Genomic DNA, 24,294 nt, shown 5'->3' with positions numbered 1-24,294 from the left:
AGGCCAGCCCCTCTGAGAGAGCTGCACACCTGCAGGGCTGCCTGGGCTCAGGGGTGGTGGGGAGCATCACCTGTCCCCGTGGGGCTGAGGCGGCTCCATCGCTCTCCGAGTCCTCGCTGCTCTCCGAACCAGCCTCTGCACTTCCAGGTGTTGAGGCTTGGGCCTGGAGCTGGGGAGCCACTGGCTTACCAGAAGCAGGAAGCACTCCTTTCCCTGGGGATACTTTGACAGCAGAGGCTGGGGCAATTTTAACCTGAAGAACACAAACCTTAACTAGTCACCGATCATGTACAAAGCACTGGCAGTCAAAAGGGATGCAAAGGAGAATTCTGAGGAAACTGGGAAGAGCCATATGAACTGATGAAGAGTGCAGTGAGCAGAACCAGACAACATTTGCATGATGACATTGTTGTAGAGAACGACAGCTCTGAAAAGATTTCAGTCTCCTCCTGGCTGGGGGAGCATTTACAGTGAGCCAATGGTCCAGGTGCTCTCATCTTGGCCCTGGCAGCCATCATCATCAATTTCTAGAGAGCAAGAGGAATCAGTCACTTTTTGGGGGGTGGATCTTGATGGAATTTGGAGTGAGGCCTTTTCTGCTCAGAGAAAGTTGACCTAGAGAGCTATCACTGTCAGCTTTTTCCAGAAAACCAGTTACACAGATGGGACAAGATGAAGGGAGGTCAGGAATCTAAGGGGACTTCTGATCTAATCTAAGGGTCAAAGTTGCACCTTCTGTTGGAAAGCAAATTTTGAAATGGATAGTGGGACCAGTAAGATAAGAAGTAAGTCAAACTCCACCCCCATCCATCAACTACCATCCCCAGCCAAGCAGCTCTGCTGGACTACAGGCCTGATTTTTTTTCAAGTTATAAAGACCTAGAATAGGCCAGGTTAGCTGGGGTTCAGCAGGGTTCATATCTTACTTCTCCCCCAGTCCTCATCTGTGGCCTCTTAAGTTCTGCATTCTCCTCTTCACTTTCTGACTCCTCGCTGCTCTCTGAACTCTCCTCTGACTTCTGGGTCTCAGCTACCTGGGAGGGCAGCCCCAAATTCGGTTTGGAGGATGGAGTGACCGTTTTCCCTGCGGTTGGAGTGGTCTTGCCCTCCCATGCTGGCACTGCTCCAAGATGAGGTGTTTTCCCTTCTTGTGCCTAGAATCATAAAGGAAACTCATAAACTCTAGAGCCAGACCTTCAAGACCAACTAGTAACCCACTAATTTTTGCAGATGATGTAACTGATGTGCCAAGAAGTTAAACAATCTGCTCAAGTTCACAAAGCCAATCAGTGACACCTTTGGGATATGAACTGTGATTACCATTCCACTGTCCTTTTCTCTACATCATGATGAAACATGAAAATGAGGGTAATGGTAGGTGATGGTCCCTTCTCCCTCTTTAGAATGAAAACTCAGCAGGTAAAGGAACTTACAAATGCTTCCTTCATGGTTAACGGGGACTGAGTAAAAGAGACTTTTATCCTTGGCACACTTGGGCCTCCTTTCACACTTTCCAGTTGTGAGGGCTGGCCTTGGGCTATATTCTCTAACCACTGTTAGAGATTAGCTGAAGCCAAACCTTTTTTCTCTGAGAGTTAAAGAGTTTCCACTGATCAACATCATCATCCCTTTCAGGTTTTTCTTGTGTATGTGTGTTTTTTTTTTATTATTATTTAAAGGCAGGATATATTAAAAAGTGATCTCAAGAGGTATTCTAGGGAAAACTTCAAATTCCCCCCTGCAGGGTCCAAAGGAGAAAGGAAGCCTCAGGACTCAGTTTTTATCAATTTAGAAGTATATTCTTCTTGAACAAAGGCTTATTTGATAATTAAACTATACCTATACTGTCTCTACCCCTAAAGCCTCACCTGTCTCTGAGGCCACGGGACATCATCGTCACTCTCAGATTCATCACTGCTCTCAGAAGTCTCTTCTGGACTCTCCTCCTTAGCTGTAGGAACCTTAGCCACTACTCTGATAGGAGATGGGATAATCACTTGGTTTCCCTTGGTGGAAGCTAAGGCAGCAGGGTCACCTTTCACTGGTACAGAGTTGCCCTGGGGAATTCCCATTGGTTTCTCCATCTGATCAAAGAAAGGATCATAAAAAGAAAGAACTTATTAGTAGCCCAACGTGGTGAGCTAACTGGGGCAGGGAAAATATATAAAAAATAGGAATCAGACAAATATACTGGTGTTTCATCTGCATCAAAACACATTTTCCCATTCTCTTGTACTTGTCTACAGTGGGCTCAGTGAAATTCTAAGGGAATCATGCAGAATGCAGTAACAGAGCTCCACTATAGCATACCCAAGAGACCCCAGCATTTCCAGGGCTTCTGTACTAAAATACTAAATATTGTGCATTAAAATAAATAAATAAATAGAAAGTTCTCTTACTCTGATCATCTAATACATTTCACCTCAGATGTCTGGATATTTTCTACCCCCTCCATCCCATTCCCTCCACCCGAAAAAAACCAAACAAAATAGTAAAGATCATACTAGAGCTTTAAAGTATCCAAGAGTGCCTTATGTAATCCCATCACATTTAAAAGGAAGAGACCAGCCCCTGTCTTACTTGTTTTATCCAACCTACTAACCTCTAGTGAGAACAAGTGACCACTAGGTCCCAGAGGGCCTGGCACAGAATGAACAAATACATAAAAGACTGATTATGCCGGCAGTTGGGGGAACTGGTTACTATCGATATTGGGATGTGGGGGGGAAGGGGAAAGGGGCACAGAAGGGTACCAGGACACGGGAATTACCTCTATATCTGTCTCATCACTTGAGGAGTCCTCGTTGCTGCTCTCCGTCTTCTTGTCCAGAGGCATTGTGGCTGGAACATGAGAAAAACATGAGATAGAAGCCTGCCCCCTTCCCTCAGCGGAGCAGAGGACAAAGTCTATTACAGAAGCCCTGGAAAGGCTGGAGGCTAAATATCAACCAAGAGCAGTGATCCCCGAGCCCATGTTTATCTTTGTTTAGCTGCTCGGTTTCTTATGAGTTAGAGTATTTGCCCACAGCTGTCTCCATATATGCATCTGAATGAACTGAGGCTTAATTCCACACTGTCTTTTTCCAGCAGGCAGTAGGTGGTGCCAAGTATGGAATCAGGAAAGCCTGAGTTCAAAGCCCTTCAGGGATGTTGTAGCTATAAGATCCTGGACAAGTCACTTCAGTTTCCTCAACTGTAAAATGGGTATACTAATAGCACCTTCCTCCCGGAGTTGTTATGAAAATCAAATAAGATAATATTTATAAAGTGCTTGGCACAATACCTAGTACACAATAGGACTCTTATAAATGCTTAATCCTCCCATTCATTTTGTATCTCTGTATTCCTTATAAGATCTTACACACAGGAAGTGCCTAATAATTTCTGAAGGGACCTAGAACAAGCTTTTTTCTCTCTTCTTAGTCAGTGGCATCCCTGAACTCCTTCAGAGGCTATAAAGGTGTTTAGACAGTACTAGCCCATTCAAAAGAAGCTAATGGAAAACAGGAAGGAGTGGGATTCTAGCCTTAGAGACCCCTCCTAATCTCTGCGGTCACCTAGCCCAGCCTTGAACTCCATGTAGGAATTCCCTTTCCAGCATCTCAGACAGGCATCACAAGGCATTACCTGTCCCCCTCATCACCCGCTCCTTCTCCCCACAGCTCATTATGGTTATGAACACATTATAAACCCAAAGGAAGGAGAAAGATGCCTGTGGAAAATATGGAGGGGGGGAGAGGGGAGAAGATAATTCCTCCTACCCTGCCAAGGAAAGGATCCAAAGGACACAGAAAAGACGACGACTCCTTCTGGTCCCTTCATTTCGGGGATAAAGTCTTGTGTTTTGAAGAAGAGAGCCTTCCCCTAAACCCAGGAATGTCGCAACAATTCAAGAGGTGATGGGGAAAATCCTCTTACCAGGTTTGGGAAACAGCTTAACAACAGGGGAAGCGACCTTTTCCTCACTGTGTGTGGCCAAGCTATTGCTCGCAGGCTGTGTTGCCTGCTTTCTGGGGGCTGCTGGGGATTTTTTGGAATGGGACTGCACTGACACAGTTGGATCTGGCTTTCCAGAGGCGGTTTGTGCTTCAAGGGGGTCAGGGTGTAATGCAGAGGTCACCGCGGTTCCTTTTTTATTCTTTGTCTATGTAAGAAAGAGAAACAATCATAATCGCAGATAATACACAAGAGACAGGAAAACCTATGAAGTGTCTTGTGCCTTTCCACAACATTCCCACTGATGAATAGAATGAAGGAATGTCTGACCTGGAGAAGCAGTCCTGGGGATGCTGAGGAATGGGAGAAGGCAGGAAGAAAATGATAAGTTAGCTATTCACTTAATATCTTAACTCAATGATGTCATGGGAAGGATGGTGAGATCCAGGGGACCTACAGCGTGTTATGTCCTAAGTAAATCCCTTTTTAAAAGGTTCTTGTCTGAGCTTCATTTTTTCTTATTTATAAAATGAGGACAGTTAATTTTGTATTACCTCTCACCTAGGATTGTTGTGAAGAAGTCACTTTGTTAAAGTGCTGTAGTCTTTTTCTACTTGGTTCCAGAGGTTAGAACAACCAGATTAATGCTTGAGTTAGGTGACTCAGATCAACTCAGATCAGTCTAACTCCTTCCATTTTGCAGATGAGGAAATTGAGACAAAAAGAGGCTAAGTGACTTGCCCAGTCACACAGCAGGTACCCAGCCTTCCTCTCCAAAGATCTGCTAGTGACCTAACAGCACACGTCATAGCTAAGAAAGCTGGCCAGCCCTCCCCCCTCCCCGAGGTGGGTACAAGCTTTCAGTCTCCCCCAGGCACAGAGTGGGCACTCCACCACTGGATCAGGACTCCTCTTACATGTGCTGATGGGAGTTCCCAGCTGGCCGAGATTACCAACCAATTCTTCAAGAGGGCATTTTCCTTCTGTCAACCAACTGTCCATCCTCACAAGCTTGTTCCACCTTCCCCTCTTCTGTATTAAGCTCAGCCCTCAGCTCTGCTAATAACTATTTCTGTGATCTTGGGAAAGTCACTGAAAACTCAGGCTCAATTTTCTTATCTGCAAAATGAGGGAAGCTGGATGAGATGTCTGGCTCACCCACAGCATTGTGGGGGATGGACGAGGCTCCAGTGGGACCCTTTGCCTTAGACTTGCCTCTCCCCACAGGCTGGGAGGCCTGACAACCTAAGGCCCTGGAGCTTCGAACACAGGGGTGCCCAGCAAAGAAGACCTTGGGGCTCTCATGTCCCAGCTCCCGAGCTCTCACAGCTCTTTGGAAAGGCCTACTGTTATAAGCCCCTCAGGTTCCTAAGGGCAGCCACATTCAGCCTGAGACCAGGACAGCTAGTTACTTTATTGTGCTAGAGCCCTAGGAATGACAAAGGGGCCATGCCCAGGAGACCCGCGTCTTTTTGCCACAACAGCAAAGCAGAGACACAAAATGTCAAACAGAAGCCCCTACCTGGGGGAGGTTCAGAAGCTTCTTTCTGAGCTATAACCCCACCCTCTCAATTCACCCAAATTCCTTGTCCCTGGCAGCTATTCAAACAGATGGATCCTGACTGAATAGGGGTTAGAGAAAGATTCCTATTTTAGATCAGAGCTGGACTTGATGCCCTCTTCCATTCTAAGGTTTTGCTAATAACCTGCCTGGACAACACTATTCCCAATGGCATCTCTTGAATCTCCACTGCCATCAGCTTGCTACAATTACTGGCACAAATAAAACAGCTTCCTCTCAATCTCTATTACTGAGACCTGACATTTGACTGCCATATTTGTCTTCCTTATTCATAGATAGGCTAAGTATGGTTCAGTAGCAGAGTACTAAATTTGGCATTAGAAGGCCTGGGTTTGAATCTACATTCACTTATTATCTGGGTGAACCTGAACCAAGACTCTTTAGGTTTCAGTTTTTATTTTCTGTAAAAAAAAAAAAAAAAGAGCTTATATTTCAAGGGTCTCTCCCAAGATCTTAATCTATGAACCTATAATCTATTGTCATTCCTCTGCTAAAAATCTTATTATTTATTAAACAAAGTCCATATTCCTCATCCTGGTATCTTTCTCCATCTTTCTAATCTTATCTCATACTGTTCCTTTCCACACTGAGCTATTTTAACAAATTACAGTAAGTTACTTTCCTTCATATACATCCCACATTCTCTGGCCTCTATTCAAGTTGTTCCATACAGCTAAGATATCCTCCCCCACAATCTCTGCATGTTGAAATCCTACCCATACCTTCCAATCAAATGCCACCCCCTCCCTAAACCCTTCTCTGGTATTCCCAGTTAGAAACTTCCTTTCCTTAGACCTCAGCATATTTTGTACATCTAACTGTATTCTATGCTTCATTAGTCACTCTAAGTTACACGGTAGTGGATATCTGTGCATATATAATATCATTGGCCAAAAGGTTAGCTCTCTAAGAATAAGGATGGGGCCTTAGTTGTCTATCTCCAACAGTGCATGGCAGTGCTTTGTATATTGCAGACATTAAATGATTATTACATGATGAAATGAAGGAACTGGGTTTTGACAATGGAGGCTTTATGATGAAAGGTTTCTGGGAGGCTTGAATTCAAATTTCTTCCCTTCTCCTTAGTGATGTTTTATAAAGGAAGCTGATATTTTCTTCACTGATAAGAAAATTTAAGAGGATATAGATAGCTAAGAGAAATAAGATATAGTGGAGAGAACACTAACTTTAGAGTCTGGAGATATAGGTTCTAGTGGTTATACCATTAAATAGCTATGTGGGGCCCCTGAGGAAGTGGGGAGTCTGCAAAATGATGTATTTGGACTAATTTCTAAGATAGAGATTCTCAAAGTATGGTCCAGGGACCATTGGGGGCCTTTGAGACACTTTCAGGGGGCCTTTAAAATCAAAACTACTTTCAAAACCACATTAAGACTTCTAATGCCTAATTGAATAAATGTTGAAAGATATAATCCATATAAAAAGTTTTTGGAAGGTCCTCAATAATTTTAAATAGTTTTAAAGAGATCTTGGTACCAAAAAGTTTGAGAACCACGGTTCTTCACAGCTCTAAGATTTTATGATTTCTAAGTATATATATAGAGTAGACAAATGGACTGATAGCCTAGATGATGCAACTCAAGAACTACTAGGGAGGGGACACTTCCCTGGCCTCCTTCTCTAGGCCTAGTTATCTACACCTAACTCCAGGCTTTGATGGAACCATTAAGGATATCTGCCTGCCAGGATTTTAGCACCCAAATGCACCAATTCATGAGAAGTAGCCTTTTTGCTTACCTTGACTTTCTCCTTAGGTGACAGTGAATTCTTGCACTGGGTGTCCTTTATCACAGATACAGAATTGGAGTGCAGCACTCTGAGGGCTGAAATAAGGGGAAGGGGGGCCAGAGTCAACTGTAGCTTAATTAAGAACCCAGACCTTCTCCAGCTAAGCAGGCATGCAAGGATAAAAATGGATATTTATTATCTAGGAACAGTCTAGACATAGAGCTCAAGGGACAAGAGAAATGCTGTCCAGACTCCAGCTTATTGTGGTTAATCAAGACTCAGGATGTTTTCCCGCTAATAATAATAAACTCTGTATTAAGGCAAGTTTTATCTTTATCTCCAAAAAAATCCAAACTAACCTCCAGATGGATTTTCCCCAGGCTTCTAGAAGGAAACCCTCATGGGGGAACACACAAAAAACTTGCAAATTCTCAGAGGCAATATACCTCTCCTACACACTAATTAATACCTCCTCCTCTGCATTCTCCTCTCCTAGCTTTTTTTCTGGTTGGAAATTCCAAATCCCAATCTCTGTAAAATACTGGAGATAGCCAAAACCCACCAAAGTATTGTCAGAGCTTAATTAAAAAGAGAAGTCGTGGGAACAGACAATCCCAAGAGACTCAGTGGCTTTTATCTCAAAGGTACAATTTTCACTCGCTTAGATTCAATGAACATAAGCCACCAATACCACTAAGAAAGGGGACATCATGCCAGAGTTCTGGGATGGGCAAAGAGGAGAAGAAACAGGTCAACAAATCAAAAGCCTGGGATGCTAGGGAACTCATGTGGTTCCTCACATTCTTCCTCAAATCTAAAAGTTAGACTTACTTTTTACAGTTTTCCCCATTCTCTCTTGTTCCTTTTCCTCCTCTGAGCTCTCAGAGCTGCTTGTAGGATCAGACACTCTAACCTTATAGGGAATTTCTCCATCTGCTTCTTCTGCCTTGCGTTTCTTAGCAACTCTTGAAGTTCTACAGGAAAGATTTTACAAGGGAAGAAAAAGATTATATAGTAAGCACAATTAACAAATGAGGGGATGTGATATGTTGTCCAACATCCCATTCTCCAAGATCATGTTCCCCAGATCAATAAGAATGCTTTGTATCACATTCTGAAGAACTGACTTATTTAAGATTCTTTTAAGAAATGCCTCCATCAATGTTGGAGGGGATGTGGGAAAACAGGGACACAAACTTTGATCCAGCAGTGTTTCTACTGGGCTTATACCCCAAAGAGATACTAAAGAAGGGAAAGGGACCTGTATGTATAAGAATGTTTGTGGCAGCCCTGTTTGTAGTGGCCAGAAACTGGAAACTGAGTGGATGCCCATCAATTGGAGAATGGTTAAATAAATTGTAGTATATGAATATTATAGAATATTATTGTATTTAACAAATACTTTAACATATTGAACATATATGGGACTACCTGCCATCTAGGGGAGAGGGTGGGGGGAAGGAGGGGAAAAGTTGAAACAGAAGTTTTTGCAAGGGTCAATGTTGAAAAATTACCCATACATATGTTTTATATATAGAAAGTTATTAATACAATTTTTTAAATTGCTACATTAAAAAATGCCTCCATCAAACTAGTATGGCAGAAAGTAGGCATAGACCCATACCTAACACCATATACCAAAATAAGGTCGAAATGGGTTCATGATCTAGACATAAAGAATATCATAAATAAATTAGAACATAGGATAGTTTACCTCTCAGATTTCTGGAGGAAGGAATTTGTGACCAAAGCAGAACTAGAGATTACTGATCACAAAATAGATAATTTTGAGTATATTAAGTTAAAAAGTTTTTGTACAAACAAAGTTAATACAGACAAGATTAGAAGGGAAGCAATAAACTGGGAAAATGTTTACATCCAAAGAATCTGATAAAGGCCTCATTTCTAAAATATATAGGGAATTGACTCAAATTTATAATAGTTCAATTCATTCTACAATTGATATATGGTCAAAGGATATGAACAATTTTTAAATGAAGAAATTGAAATTATTTGTAGTCACATGAAAAGGTGTTCCAAATCACTATTGATCAGAGAAATGCAAATTAAGACAACTCTGAGATACCACTATACACCTGTCAGATTGGCTAAGATGACAGGAAACGATAATGATCAATGTTGGAGGGGATGTGGGAAAACTGGGACACTGATGCAGTGTTGGTTCAACGAATCCAACCATTCTGGAGAGCAGTTTGGAATTATTGTCTAAAAGTTATCAAACTGTGCATACCTTTTTTCTTCTTCTTATTATTATAACTTTTTATTGACAGAACCCATGCCTGGGTAATTTTTTTTACAACATTATCCCTTGCACTCACTTCTGTTCACTTCTGTTCTGACTTTTCCCCTCCCTTCCTTCACCCCCTCCCCCAGATGGCAAGCAGTCCTATACATGTTGAATATGTCATTGTATAGCCTAGATACAATATATGTGTGCAGAACCAAACAGTTCTCTTATTGCACAGGAAGAATTGGATTCAGAAGGTAAAAAATAACCTGGGAAGAAAAACAAAAATGCAAGCAGTTTACACTCATTTCCCAGTGTTCTTTCTTTGGGTGTAGTTGCTTCTGTCCATCCTTGATCAATTGAAACTGAGTTTAGATCTCTTTGTCAAAGAAATCCACTTCCATCAGAATCTCATACAGTATCGTTGTTGAAGTATATAATGATGTCCTGGTTCTGCTCATTTCACTTAGCATCAGTTCATGTAAGTCTCTCCAAGCCTCTCTGTATTCATCCTGCTGGTCATTTCTTACAGAACAATAATATTCCATAACATTCATATGCCACAATTTACCCAACTATTCTCCTCGGACCTGTATGTGCCAGAATGTTTGTGGCAGCCCTTTTTGTAGTGGCTAGAAACTGGAAACTGAATGGATGCCCATCAGTTGGAGAATGGGTGAATAAATTATAGTAAGGAGGGGGAAATTTAGAATAAAAGGTTTTGCAAAAGTCATTGCTGAAAAAAATTACCCATGCATATTTTGTAAATAAAAAACTTTAATTAAAAAAAAAAAAAGAAATGTCTCATCCACTGAAAACAGAAAAGATTGAATAGCACCAACAGAGAGACCTTGATTAAGCCTTTGGGTCTTTAGCAAGGTCTCAAAGATCTATTCTGATGTCCCCTCCTTCTTCTTATGATTCCACCTCACATTTGTGAAGAAGTACTTGCAGCTCTATTACAGGCACAAACTGGTATATTATTTCCATTTTACAAAGAAAAATGACACTTGTTCAGGCACACAAATTGTTTACAAGAGTGTCAGATCTTTCTGATTTTAGTGTTTTTTTTTTTTTAAATATATCACATGCTCTCTCCATGTTTTTTCATATTTTTAGGCTCTTCCTTCTCACCCATGTCTCTTATCCAAGGATCCTGTACTATTTATCCTTACAGTTAATAATTCAATTCAACAAGTATTTATCAGGTACCTACTATGTCTAAAGACTATGCTAGGGGCCTTAGAGGACAAGTGAACATATACTTAATTTTTTTTTCAAGGCATTCATTATGTATAGCATTCAAGTCAATGAATCAATATATATTTATTCAGCACCTACTAAATGCCAGGCACTGCGGGAAGTAGGGAGACAATGGAGCTTCCTGAGTAGAAAATGACATGGTCAGATCTATACTTTAAAAAGATCCCAACAATCCTAACAACCCATAAAAGTTTGGGATCATAAGGAAAAAGTGGGAGAGCAGAGAATTGTGCAGGGAAACAAGCCCTGAATGCCAAGTCTCATTCTCAGCTCTGCTGGGACAGACCTGTGTGATTGGGAACATGTCACACCACTTCTCTCGCAGCCTCAGTTTCCTCATCTGTAAAATGAGGAGGTTGTCATAGATGATCTTTAAAGTTCTTCCTAGCTCTTGGTTGACTAGGAATGAAGAAATCTAAGGAATGTGTTCTTTTATAATCTTTCAGTCTTTTAGATTCCCAGAACAGGCAAGATCTCGCCTACTAGAACCCCTCAAACCTAACTGCCTTAAAACCTCCCTCTTTATCACTTTATCACATTAACAAATACAGGCATCCAAATACATGGACATGTACAGGAAATAATTTTTTTTAAAAAAGGACCAACTTAAACTAAAACACTAAGATATTGTTAGCACTGATCCCAAAGATGACTTCAATGTATTAATAATCATATCACCATTTCTCCTAATTCTTTTTGACATTTTCTGTATGTAGGTATTATCAACTTGGTCCTCTTATTATTGTGTTTAGCAGGCATGCTATTTTTGGATTTTGGATTCTATTTTTTCTGATCAGATTTATTGTATATTTTTATATATTTCCTTTTTTCTAATTATCATTTAATCATTCAAAGGGAAGAAAAGGTTATATAAGAAATTATGAACTCTTCTGTAAAAAGTACATTAAGTTTAATAAGATAGTAACAAAATTGCTTTATTTGTCTATGCTTCCTTTAGAACTCGTTCAGATTCATTTTAAAAGTGAAATGGGAAAATGAATTAAGAAAACACAAGCTCATCTATTTCAAACAATAATTAAACTCGAGAATGGCCAAGAAGTTAATATTTGAGTCATGTTTTGATTCACAGCCCAGTCCCATTCATAACTAACTCAAGGCCTGAACAAATACTGAACAGCCCTGTCTATAGACTGCTTTGACCTTCTACATATGATCACAAGATCACAGGAGTTAGAAGAGATCTATCTCATAGATGCCCTAGTCCAATTCCTACTTATGTAGAAAACACTTCTACAACATCCCAACAATTGGTGTTGCAGTCTCTTCTTCAACACTTACAGTATTAAGCATCTAGTTTCCATGCATGACAGTTCTATTCTATTTTTGGATAGCTCTGAATGTTGAGAATTGGAAAATTCCTTTCTTTTACCAAACTAGTTCTAGTTCCAACCACGGAAACCAAGCAGAATAAACCTTTTAGGTTTAGAGTAGAATCAGTGTATAACTGTAATCAGTAACAACTCCAGGATTACCAGCAGCAATTTACCATTCTCAGTCTCAGTTTTCTCATCTATAAAGTTGGGATAACAACACATTCCATCCTACCTGACAAAGTAGTTATAAGAAGAGTATTTATTATGCTATAATATTATTTTTATAATAGCTCCTCTAGCTCCTTATCACAGTTCATATCTTTATTATGCAATGGTAGCTCAGATCTAAATATGAACTATCATAATATGAACCCCCAAAGCACTTTATTAAAGAGTATCATTACCACTCTGTCCTATAGAATACACTTCTTACTCCTATCAATCCAAATCCTCGCCAATCTTCTGTCTGGGCTTAACTTCACTGCTTTAAGGAAACCTTCTCCTAATGACTCAGGCCCACAATGATCCCTCCCTTCTCTGACTTTAGAGTCTAAAACAGTGGTTGCCAACCTTAATTTTAACCCATCAATAAATATGTCTGGCTAAGTACCCTAAGTATATGCATATTTATTCATAAATCATATACGTGATTATTGTACTAGTATTATATACATTAGAAAACATTTGTTGTTATTCAGTTTTCTCTGGCTTCATACCCTACCCCACTTGGGTCTTCTTGGTAAAGATACTAGAGAGTGATTTGCCAACTCCTTCTCCAGTTCATTTGACAGATGAAGAAACTGAGCCAAACAGAGTTAAGTGATTTGCTCAAGGTCACAAAGCTATTAAGTGTCTGAGGTCAGATTTGGTCTCATGAAGATGAGTCTTCTTAACTCTAGGCCTAGCACTCTAGCTACTGCATCACTTTGGAAAACAGACACAAACATAAATACTATGTAATTCATTCTCACTTAAATTTTTAAAAAGAATGAGATGAAAAATGAATTATACAGTATTTTAAAATACTTGTTTTACCAAAGTACAAAGCTCCCTTTCTTTCATGAAAATATTTGTTATTTTATAAGATTAATATTATAGTGAAAGTAACGTAGAAAAAGCATTTATTAATCAATTAATGTATAACTGAGTATGCTTTATTATTTTTAAAAATCCTGATTTAGCACATTTTGATATAGCAGTTCAAAGGTCTATTTTAAATTCTGCTTATTTTACTACTTGGCTTAGAATAACTTAAAAAAAAAATTCCTCACAAATATTCATGGATCCAAACTGAAATACATGATTGGCTGTAATTAGTAAAACATGATATTCATTTTTCAATCCATCCACTAATTATGTAAAGGTTTTTTGCTATGATCTGACTTGTCAATTTCCATCTTCCCTTATGTTAATCAGCTATTTTTGCTAACTCATTAAAAAGTATAATATTTTTCTATTTTTAACCAATGAGTTTCAAATTCCACTGAAGCTCACTGGAAGATTTAAGAGGTTAGAAAATTCTGTTTCCAGGTTTTCAAATTATGCAGATCTGAGAATTTTTATATAAATGATAATTTTTTTCAACAAGTGCTCAGTTTTTGATGTCTTGCTGTCATGATGGTTTCATACTATCATTAATATTTTAAGATATGATATACATTTAAGCACAGGCTCACTATTTAAAACAGTAGATAATAAATTCATAGCAATAGTCTTGATATTTTCAACTTATTTTGTGCTACTTCTGCCAAATCTGATTAGTTCATCATGGTTTTCTACCTTGCAATATAGTTGATGGAAAAACTTATAAATAGGGGTAGGAGAAATATGAGTTCTACTATTTTTTAGTTTTTCCCCCGTGCAAATAATCTTATTAGTATTATCTTCCTTCTGCGATTTCTTTGCAGGAATCTTTTTAACCCAGTTGTCCATTTTATAAGAGTTAATTTAGCTAAAAGTTGTAATCTCTAAATCCATTTAACTTGTTCCAAATAAATTACAACAGGCTGCAACCCGCTGAAAACAGAAGAATGAGGATGACTGTGTCAATGTTTCTGAGCTGAGAAACTCTCACTCTTCCCTCTTCCTTATGACCTTAGGGAACAATGAATCAGGGCACCAGTATCAAGCTACATTTTAAATGTTAGTAAAACTTAATTTCCTTCTTAGTAGATTAAAAAATATATTAAAAAAGAAGTTGAAATACTTTCTAGAACCCTAATGGATTATCTTTCATATCCTGAAGCCCCATTTGGAGATCATTAGCCTAAATCATACAATTTAAGGCCTGTTTGATGTAGGTTTTATATACTCCAGTTTCCCATGCTTTGGTCTTCCAAGGCGAGCCACACTTTAGCTAGGGTCGTGTCTTAACCTGTACTTTACTCCTCACAGTACCAGCCCCATTCAAGGTGGACAGTAAGTAAGCATTCCTTAAAGGCCATCCCAGTAAGCAGCCATTAAAGGCCAGTGACCATTTGGCCCCAAATCCCACCATTGCACCTTTCTGGCCAGATTTGTGATTTCATCAGTGTGGGGAAACCTCCTCCAGGATGGAAACTCCCTCAACAGATGTGGCAACTGGTCGAGAGTTTGAAGTGCTGCCTGAAGGGCTCCGAGGTCTGGTGACTTGCTTGCAGTCAGACACACTGTTTGCTGAGACAAGATTTTTCTGACTCCAAGGTCATCCCTCTATCCCTTAGACCACTCTTCCTCTCGCTAACAGCAAAGAAAGTGTTACCTGGAATGGAGTCAGTTGCTGAGGTGGAAGAGAGAATTTTAATGCCGGAATCCTGTGTTTATATGGCACCTTCTTCAGAGGGGCCTTAGAGACTAATTAGTCCTCACTCTAACACAACTTGTCAAGTGGGGCAAAGGAAAGATCATCCAGTGACATGCCAACTGTCTGTTCAAGACAGCAAAGAAGAGAAACCACGTTTCCTGACTTTTTATTCCCTCCTCATCCCAACCAGCATGGGTCAGCTGGGTCAGCCACGACAAGCTGGCCCCACCATCAATGTCCTGCGCCGGGGAATGGCAGGAAGGGACTGGCGATGAGGTTAGGGGAGGGCTTTAGCACAACTATATTTTCCCTTCTCCTACCTTCTTCCCAGGACTGAGGACTCAGATTCATATGGATATAACTGAAAGACATCAGGGAACTTATCACAGCTCATCCTCTCACCAGTACAGAAAAAGGGAAGATTGGGCCCTCTCCTTTTTAAAGAAGTGTATAATACAATGATTGATTCATAAGCATTTATTAAGCACCTATTAAGTGCCAAAGGCCAAGAGCTATACTAGTTATTGAGATAACAATGGAAAAACAAAAACAGTCCTTGCTCTGATAGAGCTTATGTTCTACTGGGGAAAACAGTAGGTACACAAATACAAAGAAAATATAACTTACATACAAAGAAATAAAAAATAATTCTGTGGAAAAGGCATCAGGAAGAGTTTCTTTTAGGAGATAGTATTTCAGCTGGGCTTTGAAAGAAGCTAATGAATGAACGTACTTGGAGGGGTAGAGAATTCTCCACCTGGTAGAAATATTCAACCCAGGAGCCCGGCCATCCAGGGAGACAATAGTTAGAATGGAGTCAGGCTGTACAGTAGAAAAGTACTGGCTTTGGAGTTATAGAACCTGCATTCAAATCCCCCTCTGACATTAGCTGTATATACTTGGACATGGCATTTAACCTCTCTAGGCTTCAGTTATCTTTTCTGTAAATTTGGGGGTTAGATTACATAGTCTCAAAGATGTCTTCAGCTCTAAATCTAAGATCCCATTAAAGACTTGAATTCTAGTCCTGTCTTTTCTTATATGCTAGCAATGTGATCTTGGACAAGGGAGCTCACCTCTAAACCAGCTTCCTCATTAATAAATTAGGGAAAATAATATTCATCTGACCTATTCCACAGGCTATTGTGCAAATCAAAGGAAACAATATGAATGGGAAACAATATGAATGGGAAACAGTTTGAAATTTATAAAGTAAAACTTAAAAGGAAGTATGACTATTATTAGCCTCTGTGATATAAAGGCTATTGCATGAGCACATGAGGGAACATATTGCTTATCTTGTAATAAAACATGCCCAAGTATTTGTACCTAACGCTACCCCAAAAATTTAGCTAAGTTACCTGCTGAGCTTAGGTCATTTTCTTCTCTTTCCAAGTTTAGAACCTGGTCCCAGTTTTCCTCCCCACCCATACTCCTATCCTTATATTTGAGGATTTCAATATACACATTGATGATCACTCAAATACACCAATTATGCAGGTCATCAACCTCCTCAATTCCCAATTCACTCTAACACAGTCCCACAAAGGGACAGTCATATATTTGATTATCAGTTAACAAGCATTTATTCAAGAGTATACAATGCCTGCCAGGCATTGTACTAAGCAATAGGGATGCAAAGAAAGGCAAAAAAACAGTTTCTACCTTCAAGAAGCTCATGGTCTATCAGGAAGATAATATGAATAACTAGGTACATAGCAGACATAGAGAATAGATGGAAAATAACTCAGTGTTCTATTTTCAAGATCAAGAGAACCCATGTTTAGCAATGTCTGGTACATACTAAGTTTTACATAAATGTTAGCTATGATGAGATTTATACATATGTACACACATAGAATTTTCTACATAATGCTAGATGATAGTTTATAAAATTTAGTTATGTATCATTTAATTGATTAATAATATAATTTATTATCACCACCATTATCAACATCATTATCTTCAGCCTCACAATGAACTTCAGTCCCTCCTACTTCTCAGTGTTCTTTAACTTCACAGTTCTCTCTTCCCAATTTTACCCTATAGTTAATTCAGCTAGGTGCCTTATCTTCCATCCACTCTTAAATTCCTTAAGTACCACATCCAGTGTTCCTGCCTTGGGAATCCCCATTATGGATCATGTCCAACCGTACACCTTCCCCAATCCTAGTCAAAAGTTGCTTACTGGTTGTGCAGGAAGTCACAAATGTGCCATTATAAATTTCTATTATCCAATCTCAGCAGAGTCCTCACTGTCCCAAGTAATTTTGCCTCATACCTAAATGACATATCATATGGTAGTTGTTGCAAAGGTCTTCTACAGACTCTTGACCCAATCCCTTCAGTAAAGGGTCTTAGCTCTCAATTTATACTATGACTATGACAATGTGCATGAAAAGTTTAACAATAAAAAACTGAAACCGAATGAAATGATAATCAAATTTGGCCTCAAAGAAGAGATATGAGAATACAATTTTCCACATCTCTTTTGCAGAAGGGAGGTCTATAGCAATGGACTACTACATATAGCATCATTCTTTTTTTTTTCTTAATATTTAAATATGCTGAATAGTTTGTGGGATTTCTTTTTCTTTCTTCCTTTTATAGTCTTTATCATAAAGGATAGGGGAGTGAGATTATCCTGGAAAATGTGATATAAAAACAAACAAAATAAATTTACTAAATATACATATATGTACATATATGTTTTAAAGGAAAAAACAAAAACAAAACCAGAAGTTAATCACTTCATGATAAGCTCTCTCTTGTCTTCTATTTAATATATCAAAATTCCTTGACATTTATCCCTCCCTCCTCCTCTGCCTCAAGTGTCTAGTAGAGAAATATCCTTTCTCTTTACCAAGATTAACTTTTGGACCTATTCCATCCTGTCTCTATGAAGAGCTTGACTTCCAAATCTCTTCCTCTATAATCTTCAATTTCTCTCTATCTACTGCTTCTTCTCCTAATGTCCAGCCCTGCCATCTCCACAAGCTATTCTTAGACAAATTCCTAGAAAAAAGACAATGATATCTCTTGCCTCTACTGTTCCTCTTACTTCTTAATCATTTGGAACCTGGATTTTGACCTCATCACTCAACTGAAACTACTCTCTCCAAATTCATCCCTGCTATCTTTCTTTTTTTAAAATAGCTTTTTATTTTCAAAATACATGAGATAGTTTTCAGCATTCACTCTTGCAAAATCTTGGGTTCCAAATTTTTCTTCTTCTCTTCCCTCTATGTATAATTCTTCTATATATATTTCTGCACTTATGCTGATGCTAAGTGAAATAAGCATAACCAGGAATACTTTGTGCATAGCAATAGCAAGATTGTGTGATGATCAACTATGACAAACTTGGTTCTCATCAGTTCAGTGATCTAAGGCAATCCAAAGATTTGGATAGAAAACACCATCTGCATCCAGAAAGAGAACTATGGAATTTGAATATAAATCAACACATGCTATGTTCCTTTTTTTTTTTTTTGTTTTTGTTTTTTATCTTGTGGTTTTTTCCCTTTTGTTCTGATTTTTCTCATAAGGAAATATGTCAAAAAATGAATATACATGTATAACAACAAAAAAAAAAAGGTTTTAGATATAACTGGAGAAAATAAAAATTAAAAACAAAAAACTTTTGTCTTTATATCCTGTTTAAAAATACTATAAAGCAGAAGAAAAAACAACCTCAAAACCTGTAAGGTTATTCATCTTGGTGCAGAGGTTTTTAAAATAGCATAAAAGCTCCTTGAGAGCAGGGACGTCTTTTGCCCCTTTTTGCATCCTTAGAAAGTACAGAGTGCTTGACATAAGTTAAGCATTTAATAAACTTTTATTGATTCACCACTGAGAATGTAATCCAGGGTCAATGGCTCCTTCCCATAATTCAGAGAGAATACAACCAAACCAATTTAAGATTCTTTTCTACCACAGCCAACAAAGGCCACAAAAACAAAATTTCAGATAAAGAGCCCTTCTTTTATCATTTAACTGTGAAATGTTCTTTCCTTATTCTTAGATTAACTCTGCAACTTCTATGAAGGTCAAGCTAAGTTCAAGCTGACTGAAAACTCTAGGTTTATATTCATCCTCTTGACCTGATCCCATAGACCATACATCCATCCCACCCTAACTCCTGCAACCCCAACAGTACCAATATGTAGGCATAGCTGCCCTCTCTATTGTTTTCTATGGGGGTCCCTACAACCTCTCAAACACTAATACCAAGCTATCCTACTCAAGGCAGTCATCATACGGTTTCCAGAGGAGTTATGTTCTAGACCTGCTATCTTTCTATCTTTTTCTTAGCCCAAATTGGATGCACCAAGGTGCAGACTTACTGTTGCCAGTGGGTATAGATGTCCAGAAGGGTCACTGATTGTTCTGGGAAAGTTTTCTATGAAGGAATAGAAGAGAAAGGATTAATTGCATGTAATCAGAAAGGTCCCAACAAAACTAGAGGAAAAAAAAAAGGAAATGATTGCTTCCTTGGATTCATTACTGCTTTAATACCTGAAGGAGAAAAGCAACCAACTTTTTACACTGAGGGATTTGAGCTAATATATATATATACATATATATATGTGTGTGTATGTATTATTGAGGAAATGTAAACTGAAAAGGCAAGATATTTTTAGGAAAGACCTATCCACATCTTACAACTAACGCATAATTTCAATTAATATTTGGGGATAAGACTTGATGGACTCTACAATTTTTTTCAATCTGAGATTCTTCCAATTTGAGGCTGCCTAAAAACTTAAATAGAAAAGAAGTAAAATTGGATAAAATGACTGAGCTTGAATAGATTTTAGCCTCTAAGATTCTAAATGGAGCAACCTTGTTGGGGAAAATAGGACCTGCTGCATAACAAGTAAGTAAAAAAAAAACAAAGTCCATGGACACTACGTATCACTTTCTTGAAACCAAAGCAGGAGAAAGAATGAAAATATTTTCAGATTACTCATAAAATAAATAAAAATAAAAGCTGAAGTTTATATAGTGCTTCAAAATGATACATATGATTTCATTTGAATCTCATAGGAACCCTATGAAATAGGATTATGGAATCATTGTATTGTTCCTTTTTACAGAGAAACTAAAGCTTAGGGAAGAATTCATTCCTTGACCAGTCACAAAGCTACTAAGTTTCAGAAGTGGAATTTGAATTTGACTTCCAGACTTCCTGACTGACCAGGAAGTCTCTGGTCTTTTGACACTTCTGAGATAAGAGGTATCCAATAGTATGTCTGGAAAATCCTTTCCTTCCTATCAGTTCCAATCCTAAATGATGAGAAGAACAATACCTGGCATAGGTTTAGAAAACTGGAGTCTGGAGATTTACAGCCAATTTTCATTCCATTCCTGATTTTTCATGAGACAAAGTTCACTCTAGTTTTACTAGATAAAGCAAAGCTCAAGCATCTAGGGCACCAACTCCCTCTCCCCAAAACACTTCATCCCTATAATCATCCAATCCAATCTCCCAAGAACAAACAGAAAAGAAAATGTATACCTGATTTAGCATGTACTTCAGGAGAAAACAAAGCCAAGATTGTATCCCTGGCTCCCCATTCTCTTACCAAGTAAGGTGGGGCAAAGCAGAAAAGTCAACAGGAAAAGAGAAAGAAAAAGAACTGCTTCTCCCTTAGAGGAATTTACTCTTTTTTGATGGGATAGGGAGGTGAACAACACTGCTAAGTAAATACAAAGTACAAGCAGAGTAGATACAAAGTAAATGGGGAGAGAGAGAGAGAGGAATGTCCCTAAGGGAATGGACAGAGAAGACAAGGGGTATTGGGGGAGGGGAGATTTGGCTAACTAGAGAGTTCTTTCCAAAGGAAAAAAATTCAGAATGAAGTCCAATACTAATAAAGGATTTTGATAGCATGAAGTGGTGGGTACCACAATGGACAAAGGAGTCAGGAAGAACTGGGTATATGGATGTCTGATAGTTGGAGGATCATGGGTAAGTCACAACTTGTATAAATCTTGATTTCCCCATTTGAGAAATGCGACTAATACCTGCAAAAATTACCTCACGGGGTTGTTTAGATCATCAAATAAGACAATGCTTATAAAGTATTGTGAAGAGACCTGGATTCTAGTGCCATATCTGCTCCCTTTCTCTGGAGTTCAGTTTTTCCCTAAGATTAAGATTCAAAATTCCCCTAAGATTCCTCTCTACTGAGGAAATATTATTATATTTTTATAATCACAAGATGATGTGTGTAATGAATATCCTAATAATTTCGATTTCTCAGAACTGCTTCTTTTGGCCTGGGAGTCACAGTCTTACAATGCAGCTTGAAATGATCAATCTATTCTTGACAACGCTCTCCTGTGTATGTTAAATGAAGTAATTCAAAGATTATAGAAACTGTTCTCGTCATAGAACTCTGATCCTGTCTCCCCACCAAGTAACAGCTCCCATGATATGAAACAACCACTTATAAAGTATTCCTATAGGACTGGAAAACACTCATATTGTCCTGGATTTGTAGGTTTGTCATGGGAAAGCACTCAGGTCCTGAAACTGATTATATTATAATCCACTTTCCCTCTCCCTTCCCATTTATTGTGTGTATAAAATCTCTGCTTTTCCTGCAACAGGAGATCTCCTACTCAGAAAAACTTTCAGTTTGCAAATATTCTTCACTCTGAAAGAGAGAAACTGCTACTTAATACTGCTACTTAATCTCTAAAATCTATTGCAATTTTGTATGCCCCCCCCCCCCCCCCCCCAGCTATCCATAGTTTGGAGAACAAGACAATAAATTAAGTTAACGCTAACAAGATCCTTTCTGGCTAAGACAACCAAAAAGATGATGATTCCAAAGACTTAGAAACCTGCTGAGGGGAGAATGAGGATGTACAAAGGAAACAGGGCCCTAACTACAGGAGCTTTACAATCTAAACTTTCCTTTTATGTATGTGACAGCCCAAGAGAGGAAGCCTTATCAAGGTTACACTTGTAATCAATTTACCACACACTAGAACCAAATCCCAGAACTCTGTGGAGTAAACCCAGGGCCACTGCCAAAGCATAGTTTAGAAGGAAGTCACTAAAGAGCATCCTTCCCTTACAACATTTCTCTGCCATCAGAAATGAGAGAATGTTCAGAACACAGACTCTTTCTCATAGATTCTGATGGAGGGCCCTTGGAGGTAATTTAGTCTAACTCCTTCCATATTACAGGTAAGAAACCGAGATTCAAAAAAAGTTAACTAACTTAGCCATAGTCATATACAAGTGTGGAGCAGCGGTGGGACTTGAACTCGGGTGTTTCTGTCTCCTAGGCCAGAGCTTAATTCACTTTGCTGCCTCTTAGCATTTAAGCCACTTTGAGGGGAAGTACTAGAGCCATCCAGAAATCTGCCTTCCTAGCGAAGACGTTCCCAAGATCTTCCCAGGAGCAGCTAGTGACCTAGCAGCACGTGTCTGCTCCGAGAGACACCACTAACCCCTCCTTCCATCTCCAGCAGATACAAACTTCCGGTCTCCCCCAAGCACACACACAGTGCGGAAACTAAATTAAAGGGCTGCGACTGGGCTTATCCCATACCCGTTGGCACAACTGCAATTACCAGCCAATTTTCCCAAAGGATTATGCCCTTCCTCCTCCGCCCGCTATCCCCTGCCATCTGCCGCTTAGCAAGTCATCCCATAGTATTTGAAGACATGACTAAGTATTTCTCCCCGGGCTGAGTCCGCAAATCGTGCAAGAGAACTCAGCAAAAAGAACTTGAAGCCATAGGAGAGCATCGTGGTCTGCCGGCGTGTGTGTGTGTCATGGACAGCCTGCAGGACAATGCTCTCAAGTTCGGGCTCCCACTTCCTCACGAGCCTCGCCTAGGAAACTCCCAGCGCCACCGCAGGGGGTCTGCCCCGGACTGGACCGATCTCCCCTCAGCGCCTCAGTCCTTTACCTGCCCGCTCTGCAGTTTCAACTCCCGCGCCGCCCTCACGTAGCCAGCCTGCACCAGATGGTGGTGGATGAGCGGGAGCAGCTCCCTCCGCTTTCGAGCTTCAGTCATGTCTCCGGAGACTGGGCAGCCGCGGGTGCTACCGGGGTCCGGAGCGCACGAGGACCGAAGGGTTGGCAGGCCGGCTTCTGCAGGCTCGCGCGCACAACTTTTCCTCTTAGTTTCCGCCCCTCCGCCCTTAGACCTCGTTCTACTATTTCCGTCTTCCTGAGAGTTTTTTCCCCGGCCTCGGGCTGTGCTGGGAAATGTAGTTTCTTTCATGACAACAAAATTTTTTAAAATATTTTTGCTTTTCCCCAGTTACATTTAAAAATAATTTTTACATTTGTTTTATAACGTTGAGTTCCAGATTCTCTTCCTTATCCCCATCCCCAAACCCCATTAAACAAGCACACGTGAAGTTATACGAAACATTTTCATAAAAGTCATGTCGGGAAAGAAAACATAGATGTCCCCTCCACCAAAAAAACAAAGACCCCTCCCCCCCAAAGAAAATAAAGTTTAAAGAAAAGAAAGCGTATTGTTCAATCTGTATTCAGACACAGTTTTTTCTATGGGTATGGATAGGATTTTTCATAAATCCTTCAGAATAGCGTGATAACAAAGTAGCCCACAACTACAAACACTGATTCAAATTCTGCCTTCGTGACTGTGGACAAAACAGGGCATCAACTTTCTCTTTTGGAAGATGAAATTTACTCATTATTTATGATGTTCTGATTTAGGATAGTTCCACCATGATTTAAGTTTGATATTGGAACAAAATGAGACACTTTTAGGCAGGAGTATACTGGAGTTAGATTAGGTTTGAGAATCTTAAATATTGATTGTGAGCATTTACATCTCAGAAATCACCAAATATTGAAATGTAGTTTCTTTCGAGGCCCCTGAACAGCGGCTCAGAGCTCCTCACGCGGCCAGAGAGAAATGGGGGCGGTGCTCAGCGGTGCTGGAGACTGTTGGCCGTGGCACTCTGTGTAGAATGTCACGATTTTCCCGTCAAATAGATTGTAATCTCCTTGAAGGACAGACTGTCTTTTGCCTATTTTTTTTCTCTATTAGCTCGGCGACTGGCACTTAAAAGTCGCTTACTACATGTTTATTAATTGGCTGACACTAGGTGCTTAATAAAGTTTATTGATTGAAAATAAGCTTTTATTAACATGTAATGTTTCTACTTTGTCACTGTTGTCCCAAAGATCCTTCTCCCCTCTCCCCCAGCTATCTACTATAATAAATAGCATTTTTTAAGAGAAAAAAATCTACACAATTGATTAATACATTGTAAACTCTGAGAATGTGTACAATGTTTAACAGTTGCAGATCCCCCACTCTGTAAAAGGATAGGTTGGGGGATGTCCTCTCTACTGTCTTCACTTTGAGTCCTGCTGGACCTTTATAATTTTGT

At 39.4% G+C, this 24,294-nt stretch overlaps 1 protein-coding gene across 10 annotated transcripts in view; it reads right to left on the bottom strand.

The window, feature by feature from the left end:
- TCOF1 (treacle ribosome biogenesis factor 1) overlaps positions 1 to 23,382 on the bottom strand; it is a 69,686-nt gene extending 46,304 nt beyond the window's left edge. For 5 of the 10 annotated variants that reach the window (XM_051978709.1, XM_051978708.1, XM_051978711.1 and 2 more), the window contains exons 1-9: positions 22,830 to 23,381; positions 19,241 to 19,296; positions 8,099 to 8,241; positions 7,277 to 7,362; positions 3,919 to 4,144; positions 2,771 to 2,841; positions 1,869 to 2,084; positions 927 to 1,154; positions 71 to 253 (exon numbers count right to left, since the gene is read on the bottom strand). In XM_051978709.1, coding sequence (XP_051834669.1) covers positions 71 to 253; positions 927 to 1,154; positions 1,869 to 2,084; positions 2,771 to 2,841; positions 3,919 to 4,144; positions 7,277 to 7,362; positions 8,099 to 8,241; positions 19,241 to 19,296; positions 22,830 to 23,147 — 1,527 coding nt within the window. In that variant the 5' untranslated portion in view covers positions 23,148 to 23,381. Of the gene's footprint in view, positions 1 to 70; positions 254 to 926; positions 1,155 to 1,868; positions 2,085 to 2,770; positions 2,842 to 3,918; positions 4,145 to 7,276; positions 7,363 to 8,098; positions 8,242 to 19,240; positions 19,297 to 22,829 lie in introns of those variants that run through there. The other 5 variants (XM_051978712.1, XM_051978710.1, XM_051978715.1 and 2 more) reach the window with 5 other exon arrangements.
- Positions 23,383 to 24,294: the final 912 nt, after the last annotated feature.

The sequence above is a fragment of the Antechinus flavipes genome, chromosome 2 (genome assembly GCF_016432865.1).
Source record: "Antechinus flavipes isolate AdamAnt ecotype Samford, QLD, Australia chromosome 2, AdamAnt_v2, whole genome shotgun sequence".
Classification (NCBI taxonomy): Eukaryota; Metazoa; Chordata; class Mammalia; order Dasyuromorphia; family Dasyuridae; genus Antechinus; species Antechinus flavipes.
This window is presented reverse-complemented; position numbering and strand designations above follow the sequence as displayed.